This window comes from Meles meles, chromosome 2, assembly GCF_922984935.1.
Source record: "Meles meles chromosome 2, mMelMel3.1 paternal haplotype, whole genome shotgun sequence".
In the NCBI taxonomy this organism is placed as follows: Eukaryota; Metazoa; Chordata; class Mammalia; order Carnivora; family Mustelidae; genus Meles; species Meles meles.
Window position 1 is genome coordinate 26,991,511 of NC_060067.1, and position 9,859 is coordinate 27,001,369.

A 9,859-nucleotide genomic window follows, 5' to 3' on the forward strand; every position below is an offset into this window, starting at 1 on the left:
AGCGTATACAAGCCGAACAGCATTGACCCAGGATGGGGGTCCTGGAAGGTGACCGAAGGGCCTCTCTTCTAGCAGAGCTACCTGCATAAACTGTTGTTCATGTGAATTTTTTGTGGAGGAATATTCATGGTCACCTAGGGGAAAAAGCGTTCTGTGTTCATGGAAGTTTGGGGAAGGCCGCATCCAACAAAGGAGAGCAGTTCCTTCCTGTAGGATTTCTCCAGCCCTTCAGCATGCTGTGCACAGCAGAACTTCAAAATAGAAAGTAACCCTGTCCACACCTACACCCCCCCAAAACCCTGGCTCGGTGAAAAGCTCTGGTGCTCCAGGAAGCCCATTTTGGGGAGAGTAGCCCGAAGCCAACCCCTACATTTTTGGAGGGACAACACCGAGGGCCGCACTGGGGAACGCCTTACGTAGTGCGAGCCTCGTTCTCCTGGCTCCCCTGCGGCTGGCAGTGTAGTCGGGAAGCATCCCCGCCGGTCCTCAGAACCTGCAAGTCCAAATCTCAGCCTTCTGCTTGTCCGTCCCCCAACTTCTCTCAAGAGCTGTCCCCCCTCCTCTCCACTGTTTCCAGATGGGGTGGAGGGGGCTGTGTTGTCCAAAGACTGTTCCTTTCTGGAAGGCAGCAGGCAGTCATGGAGAACAGTCGCACGTCCTGGGTTTTACTGGTACAAACTCAGGATGGGCTCCTTTGCCCAAACCGAGAGACCTGCCACGGCCCTTCGCCCTGGCCGGCTGTGCCCAGGTTCGCCAAGAGTCGGGGAAGCCTGCTCCGCACACGCACGCTCCTCTCGTTCTTGCGAGCGGTCCACGTGTTTGCGGGACCAAAGCCCATGAGAGCCCTCCTGCTGTCAGTTGGGGTGGTGGCAGTGGGTTCGTGTTCCCCTGATGGCCGTGGGGGACAGCTGACAGTCTGTTTCGTGGTTCCCTAGGATGAGAGTGAAGAAGCTGCCCATGATTTTGGCCCTGCACCTGAAGCGGTTCAAGTACATGGAGCAGCTGCACAGGTACACCAAGCTGTCTTACCGGGTGGTCTTCCCGCTGGAGCTCCGGCTCTTCAACACGTCCAGCGATGCCGTGAACCTGGACCGCATGTACGACCTGGTGGCCGTGGTGGTTCACTGCGGCAGGTGAGGGCAGGCGGGGAAGCGGGCACTGCGGTGGGCGCTGTGGGCCAGTGGGAGGCTCTACTTGTGCCCAGGTAACCCCAGCTGTGCCTTCCCCGGGGGTGAGACTCCGTGGTGATGGTACTTTCGAGAATGTCTTCCGAGCTCCTCTTTACCGCAAAATAAATCAAATATACTCTTTAAACTTTTTTTTTAAAGATTTTATTTATTTATTTGACACACAGACAGAGATCACAAGTAGGCAGAGAGAGAGGAGGGAAGCAGGCTCCCCGCTGAGCAGAGAGCCCGATGCGGGGCTCGATCCCAGGACCCTGAGATCATGACCCAAGTCGAAGGCAGAGGCTTAACCCACTGAGCCACCCAGGTGCCCCTAAAATGTACTCTTTAAAAAAAAATTTTTTTTTTGTTTCCATGTACTCTTAAAAATATTCTTTATGCTGTTTGTAGTCTTTACCCAATCAGAAACAAAGTAAGAGAGAAGGCTCCTAGATAATGGAGATGCAGAGTGTTTTGCTGAAAGTCCTTCAGTCCTTTTGAGCAAATAATTTTTTTATTCCTTAGCTGTAGATAGAAGCATGGAGAAAAGTCCATTGAAAATTCATCATTCATTTGTGATTCTATCCTCAACTGGGACAGGATTGTGTGGTCTTTTTCCATGCTGTTACTCTGGCTTTCTTCTTCCCTTTTTTTTTTTTTTTTTTAAAGATCTTATTTTTATGTATTTATTTGAGAGAGCTTGAGCATGAGGGGGGAACGGTCAGAGGGAGAAGCAGGCTGCCCGCTGAGCAGGGAAGCCCATGTGGGACTTGATCCTGGGACTCCAGGATCATGACCTGAGCCGAAGGCAATCATTTAGCCAACTGAGCCACCCCGGCACCCCACTCTGGCTTTCTTCTTCGTGGCCCTCATTACCCTTGAAATAGTTGTATTTTAGTTCATTCATTGCCTAGCCACGCCTTACCCTGAGAAGGTGGGAACTTTATTTTCGTTGCTGCTCTTTTGTCTGAGAGTAGGGAGACAGTCTGGCACAAAGTCCAGTCACTGTCGAGTTTGAATACCTGCTTTCCCCACGGGACTGTGGGTCTTCAGAAGACCCGTGTCTTTGCATCTTCGCAGAAGATTCCCTCACGTGCCCCACAGCACACCCTGTGGCTCTCCCTCCCTACGTTTCCGCCAAACCACCGTGGGCACAGACATGACCTGTGCCGGTTCTCTGTCCCGAGAAGAAAGTTTGTTCTCGTAAATCACTGCTTACATAGAGCGACATAGTCTTTTTAAAGAAGTAAATGTTAACCTGACAACTTTTGTCCTTTTCCAGCGGTCCCAACCGTGGGCATTATATTACTATCGTCAAGAGTCATGGCTTCTGGCTGTTGTTTGATGATGACATTGTAGAGGTTGGTATGCCGGTTACCCTCAGTGGGGCTGGGGCACAGACTGTGTTTGGGGGAGTTTGTGGGGGCGGGAGGGGCACTTCCTACAACTGGCCTGTCTTCCCCTTAAACGGTTTACGAATCTCTTGAAACTAAATTCTGCGGCTCTTCATTCTCTGTGGCAAGGGCTGTGATGGGGGCTCACTGATCCTGTGTTCCTGTTAACTGGGCCACCATGGACGTGAGATCTTGTGTCCCCCGACATCATATTTATGTGTAAGCCCTGTTTTCCACTGCGACTGAAGTCCTGTCTGGTATAGACCAAATAATAAACCTTAAAAAAAAACAAAAGTTCTATTAGAATTCTTTTATTATACCAAATTTTCCTTGTATCGATTGTTAAAAATACCTTTTTAGCCTGTTGGGCCTGAGAATCGTCCCATCACACTCAAGTGTTCCGTGTATTGATTTTGTTGTAAAGGAGTACTAGCTGGAGAGAATGCCACTCTCGGACGAGGCCTGTTTTAGCTCACAGGGTAACACTAAAGGGAATGAACTCTGATGACCTGAAGGAATTAAGGTTTTCCCCAAGACCCCCACCCCCCCCACCCCGGTCTATCCTTTGAAAGGCAGAAGCCCTGGCTTCTTCAGAGAGCGCCCACATACGGTGGCCTCATAAATTAAAGGGTGGCTTTCCTCCTCAACAATTCGCAGTTTACGTAACCGTGGCCTGTTGTCAAGTCTGGGGCACTGCCGGGTGGCTGCTGAGAGTTCCCAATTGTGCTTTTAGGACTGCGTTCCTTACATTCTCTTGTCCATCCTGCTCACTTTCTCCTTCTCTCTGCCCGCACGTTAAACAGTGGCATTGTTTTGTGTCTCTTCTGTTGCAGAAAATAGATGCCCAAGCTATTGAAGAATTCTATGGCCTGACATCAGATATATCAAAAAATTCAGAATCTGGATATATTTTATTCTATCAGTCAAGAGAATAATTTAAAGAACTGCGGGACTCATTCAAATGGGGGGAAATGTTCCAAGCACTCCTACGTGGTTTCCCTGCACCCTTTCCTCCCCAGCGGCCCACCAGGGGTAGGACACCACGTCTGATGGTCTGGCTGTGTTAGACTTTCTCTCCCTTTGGTTTTTTTGTTTTTTTTTGTTTTTTGTTTTTTTTTTTACATGCAGCACTACTCGTGGTTTTATTTTAGTCTGAGGTAGAGTTAACTGCAATCAGATTGTAGTAAGATTTATATGAGTAACAGTTGCTAATTTTAGGATCGGGTAAACGCCCCACCACTGGCCGTGTCTGGCTGAATCCGAGTGACATTTCCAGCGAATGTCTGCAGTCTGTTTGGGTCTCTGCTGCACGGCCTAAATGCCTCCCGGGATCGCGTCTCAGTGCATTCCTTTCCCTTGTCCCCAGACGCACTGCTACCCAGTGTTTGCTGCTCTGCCTCTTTCCCGCCAGAACGACAGAAGAATTGGGAAGATGTTCACCTTTTAGGGGCTGCAATCATAGCTTTAAGTTCGTGCAAATGAAAACGTTTCAAAGTGAGTAACCTCAGTATGCAAAGCCTCCTCCAGGTGGAACAGGGTGACGAGAAGCTGTTCCTGGTGGCTGGTGACTGCCACCTGGCACCTGTCTGGGGCTATGCTGTCTCAGCCTGGAGAATCCCTGAGGCTAGGAAGGGAGGGAGCTCAGGGCAGGCGAAGCCCAGAGGAGGAAGCGTCCGTGGACAGGGAGAAGTTACTTTTCTTCTCCTTTACCAAAACCGCGCGTCAGGAAAATAATGCTGCGCTGTTTGTCTTTAGGGACCGTCTACTTCCGTGAGGTCCCGTGAATTCTGTCTGTCCTCTCTCTGGCGCTGCTGAGCTATGTCACGGGTGTCCCTCCGGGCGGCGCTTCATCACAGGTGTCCCTCCGGGCCTGCCGGTGTTGTGCAGTCTGTGGTTGCAGGGCTGGGACACCGCGGTCACTGCTCCCGGCCCAGCCCTCCGTGGCGGGGCAGCGCCCACGGCCTTCTCGTGCGGTGAGGACGGCGACGCTGCGCCCTCGCCGCCATCGGCTTCGTTGCCCAGCTGTCGGCTTTGTCACGTTTCCGGCCGTTTGCCCAGGCACCGACGAGCCCCGGGCTGACCTGGAGCCTTCCCCAGAGGGGTTGCTGGAGTTAGCTGGGTGTGCAGGTGGGTCAGAGGAAGTGCGAGCTGGTGGGCGGAAGAGTGAACAAAACGGTGGCGTCTCTTTGGCTCAGACTCCTAGGACGCTCGACAGGACCGCTTTCTGGAAGAACCTCATCTCACTAGAGTTACTTTTACCTTTTTCACCTTTGTTATATATGTATTTATTAGATCATACGCGTGTTGGTACCTTTTATTGAAAGGGTCAGTTTGGTGTTTTGCTGTCGAGCTGGTTTTTGGATTCTTACAAGTAACTATGGGTCCTAGATCTTGGCTTCCTTTGGGAAGCCAGTGACTTCCATACACTCTAACATACTGTGAACGTATTATTTTGTTACCTAATAAATCGGCGAGTGAACATGCAGATGTTTGGCATAATGTGAACTAAAACTGAAATCGAACATGTTAGCGGCCGTTTTGTAACAATGAAGAGCATAGCACTTTATCTAGAGGAAAACTGGATTTCTTGTCTTTGAGATATCTTGAACTGTTGGTTGCTCAGAACCTAACTAAGCGTGCCAACACATCATTTGTTCATGCTTGTAGTGAAACGTTTTGTTTTTCACTGGAGAAGACAAAAACAGGGTGATCTTCACGTTATTGTTTTATACAAGTGACGAAAATATACCTTGCCATGTTTAGAGGCAAATTCGTATTTATAAATATTTTGTCTTTTTTTTTTCCTCCATGAAACATATGCAGTAATCACTTACCTGGAAGGTGAGTATTTATTCTGTTTTTAAGGAGAGACACTTCGCAATTGAAGGTGACTGCTACAAGGAATTGTTTGTACTATATATAACCCATATATTTGACTGCAGGTGCAAAGTTTTAAGAAAAAATGATGGTTCATATCTAATATATTTGGAACTGATTCATAAGAAAAACTATTAAAATTATCTTTGAAATGACTCTTGAAGCTAATTTATTAGAAAAAAAATTTTCAATTGGAAGCCTACAGTAGTAATATCTAAATGCTAAGTCACAGATTCAGTGCATTTTCTTTATTACTAATATTATTTCTTTTGTATGTGTAACGAGTTTTTCCCAGTGACTTAACAGAAGACACTGAAAGGGTCAGTTAAAATTCAGTATTCCTGGATAGAGGTTAGGAATAAAGAAAAGTATGGAAGGTAATGCAAAAGCATTAAAATGGTTGTGTGAGGCAAGAAAAGAAGATTGGAGAAAGACCAAATCACACTTATCCACAGTCACTCCATCAGATTTTTAAACTTTAGAGCTATCTGATCATTTCTTTCCTCTTCAATAAGTGAGACAAACACTAGGCAGCTACATTTCCTCTGTATCATTTCGCTTCATGCAAAGACAGTAGCATGCAGACACTTCCATTTTTCATCCCTCATTCATCGTGGAAAACAGAACGGTGTGAGATGTGTGCGACCATTCTGAGGTCAATGGTAGCACAAAGGCTCAGCAATATTCCCTCAAATCGCAGGGGTTTTGTGTGTCATTTTGTAGTGGAGAGTGAGTGGGCCTGCTGTATTTCTTTTAACAGCAGCGGTTTCAGAATAAGTTACAGTGTTTCCCACTTGAACGAGAGAAGACATGTTTGCTTTATTGGTTACTTACTAGCTGAGCACCTAGGTTACGGTACAGTTTGCTAAAAAGGCATTTGTTTAAACACCAATTTTGGCAAAATGCTGACCCCCAGTCCTGTTACACGGGTGCATTTTCCATTCCAAGGCAGCAGTGGACTGCTGCGCAGAGAGCCAAGGAACAGTACAAGAAGGTGTTGGCTTGAATCGGAAGCCAGTCGTATTTGGCATTACGGCCTGGCATATTTTGGATTTCAGATGGAATAGGGAAAAAAATGATAGGAATGGTCCCTATGCATTTATTTTCATGAATATGCTTAATTTCACGGGCATGCCTAATAACTATGTTCTAACTGGGGCTTAGGACTTATTTTAGCTATTGGAGTGTAGCTTTATTACAGATGGATTTTATCTTTAAACTGCATTTTGATCAACTTTGTATATTCACATGTATTAAAATATCGTGCACTAAATGTTTTGCCCTCGTTTGCTCTTATATGGTCAAGGCATTTATGAGCACTGTTGTGAATAACTCATGTAAATGGCATGGGTCAGAGAAAATTATTTCCCACTTTCCTGCCTAATTAAATTTCTGTTTTCCAGTATTACATTAATTTATTTTTGGCTTTCATTTTTTTGTAACCAAAGTAGTTACTGTATTTGTGTGGCATTTGTTTGATTTTGTTGCTTAAAAAAAAAAAAAAAAGTTTAGTTTTTATTTAAAATCTGTACCTTAATTTTCTTTTAATGTAACCAATTCAAGCACTTTAAGCAATAACGTCAATCTTGTGAAAGTTCAATCAGTTTAACACCCTGTGTCTAAAATTGTTTGCAAAAAAATAAATGTAATAGGAATTCTCTTCCTAGAGAATTATATCTTGGTAATGTTATACACATGGACTTAAAACCCCTTTTATAAAATGGGAGTTATTGGCAAGTCTCCTGCCCTGGTAATCATTCCAAACTTAATTTCAGAGCAGTGGAAATGTAAATAACCTTCTGGTTGCTGCTGATACATAATTGCAGTGCTACTGTCAAGGTTGATAAAGTCGGTGTTCTGAAGGTAACTTGGTCCTGTTTCTGAGTTAAAAAAAAAAAAAAAAAATCAGAAGTAATCCAGAAACCTGTATTTGGGAAATAGCAAATTGAGGCTCTCAGTTAGGAAAAAAAAAAAAAAGGGCGGGGGGTCAGGTATATTAGACAGCACAGTGAATTCCTTAGCTAGGGCTCTGCATATAAAAATCTCTTACCAGTTATGAAATAGAAAGATCCATTCCCCATATAAGAGAGCGGCTTCCAGCCTCTGACTTCTAGGCCCGAGTTAGGGGGGTGATCCTGACCCTCTTGTACTGACAGCCAGCCCGGGCTTTCTGGAGGTTTCTGAGCTGTGGGGCCCCCAGCGGGGTGCACCCCACTCCCTATAGGGACCTGTCAGGAGGGGGCAGCATGTTGTCTCCTTCCTGAGACTCAGGCTTGCTGTTAAAATGATCTAGGCTTGCTCCCTTCTCCCTGCACCCCAGGCCAGTCCCTTCAGGGGGTCCGCGTGTGGGCAGGAGCTCGTCATCTGAATGCATCTGCCTGGGCCCAGTGATGGGAACTAAAAACGCACAGAACAATTTCCATCCATCTTCTCTCGGGGCAAGTCGGCTGAACCCAACTGAGCTGGGAGGTCGCCAGGGGCCTCCAGGAGTGTTGTAGGAAGGGAGGACCTTAGGAAAGGCTCTTTTCTAGGCCTGGTTCTGTCCCTCGGTTAAGTGGGGTGCGCAGGATAGGTGTGTCCCCACCAGCAGAACCCATTTCTGGGGAATGAGATGTGTTCTCCATTTATCCTCTGTTTCTGTACATTGACACCTAAATACCTTTAACAGTATGAAGCCTGCCTTTACCTTCTGTTTACATGAACATAAAAATCCTTGTGCAGTCGTTTTCCCCCTGAGGGAAGATTTTGACCGGGGGGATGGTACTAAAGACAGACCACTTAGACTTGTCCTAGAGATGCTCCAAGTGGAGAGGTTTCTCATGAAGTGACCATTCAGCAGCTATTACGTGCCAGATTTGTTGGGAGTCAGGGGACAACGAAGGGGAGCAGACAGGACCCCCTTTCTCATTGTTTACCTCAGGAAAAAAAGAAAAGTGTCTCTGGAAAAGAAATTTAAATGGAAATACTGTGTCTGAGGGGAATTCACAGCTGAGCACAGTTTGGCCGGGGTCTCACGGAGCAGATGGGCAGTTAGAAAAAGACCGCCGGTCCCTTTCTCCCTTGGGACTCCCTCTTGGAGTCCCACTTGTGACCCTGCCTGCTCCTCCAAGGGGCAGCCCATTTTTAAAAAACAGTGTAAATCCTGTTACATTGTAGCAATGGCCTTGAGCATTTTGCCTCTTAATTTCATGTCAGAAGAGCCAGAATATTGAAAGTCTTAACAGAGGGTTTTATGAATAAAATAAACAATCCTTTTACATTGTTACCAAATAATTAACAGCCTGTCCAAACGTTAGCCAAACCAGTCTGGGCATGAGCGTTTCTAAGCTATGTGACTAAATGACTTTATGGACTTAACCAACCTGTGTTCCCCTTTTTGAGTTTCCCCGTGTTTTAAAAGTGCTTTGAACAAAGCACGTGAGGAGCTTACAAATGAGAAGCTTCGTTTCGGTTGTGAGACACCAGAGTCAGAAGCGACATTAAATATTGTAAAAAGAATTCCTAATTTTGTGCTCATTTCCCACACGGTGGTTCATAATAAAGTATTTATTAACAGGGGGTATCCTGTCTGTGTTGTGAGTTACGTGGATGCATCTTCGCTTTCTCCCCTCCCTCAGCTGAGCGCACGGCTTCCGTGGGGGCGTCCACCGAGGCTCTCCCACAAGAGGGTTGTGCACTTGCGCTGTGGGTTGCAGGCCCTATTTTGTTCTTACCTCCTCCTCGTCGTAAGGAGCTTGGAGAAGAAAACAGAGCTGTAGATCTGACTTGGCAGGAGGCAAAACAATTTAATAGCTGAAGCCACCATTTCTATGTATTTAAGCAAGTTCTCCTGTGATCAGCTCAACTGTGTTTGTATTAAAGAGTGTCTTAGTAGACCTTGCCTGAGAGAACTTTCTGTGCTAAGGTAACTGAAAATAAACACGGGAACAATTTAAGAATGAGCCTTCATCCCTCCTCAAGCAAGCTCAATCTCTTTCCCGGAGAGCTCATCTCCAGGTTGAGAATTGCCTCTATCCCACGCTGAGGGGTAGAAACATATTTTCTAATGGGTTATGAAATCTGTGTGAAGACTCCTTCTCTTTCGCCCTCCCCCAGGATTATTTGAAAAACTGAAAAGTCGCTTCTGTATAGTTTTCCATCCCTTCAACCTCCCCCCCCCCCCCCGCTCCCCACAAAGGCCAGGGAACCAAAATAAGGATGAATTGCCAGCGAATGTAGGTCATCGGTGCTAGTCTGAGGAGTCAGCAGAAGGAGGGGGAAAGGCTGTGGGCTGGAGAGGACCCCTCTTCCTGGATGTTCACTGATGGCCCTGGCTCTAAGTTACGTCCTTGGAGAAGCCTAAGTTTATGAGGAGCAAACTCACCTCAGAATCCACCCTCAAGTGGGAATTCATGCTAAGCATGGGGCTCTCAGAGGCCTTAG

The 9,859-nt window shown here is 46.5% G+C and overlaps 1 protein-coding gene across 3 annotated transcripts in view; it reads left to right on the plus strand.

Moving 5' to 3' along the window:
* Positions 1-8,991, plus strand: part of USP46 (ubiquitin specific peptidase 46) — a 57,532-nt gene extending 48,541 nt beyond the window's left edge. For 2 of the 3 annotated variants that reach the window (XM_045997210.1, XM_045997211.1), the window contains exons 7-9: positions 936-1,133; positions 2,449-2,527; positions 3,394-8,991. In XM_045997210.1, coding sequence (XP_045853166.1) covers positions 936-1,133; positions 2,449-2,527; positions 3,394-3,495 — 379 coding nt within the window. In that variant the 3' untranslated portion in view covers positions 3,496-8,991. Of the gene's footprint in view, positions 1-935; positions 1,134-2,448; positions 2,528-2,689; positions 2,831-3,393 lie in introns of those variants that run through there. The other variant, XM_045997212.1, reaches the window with a different exon arrangement.
* Positions 8,992-9,859: the final 868 nt, after the last annotated feature.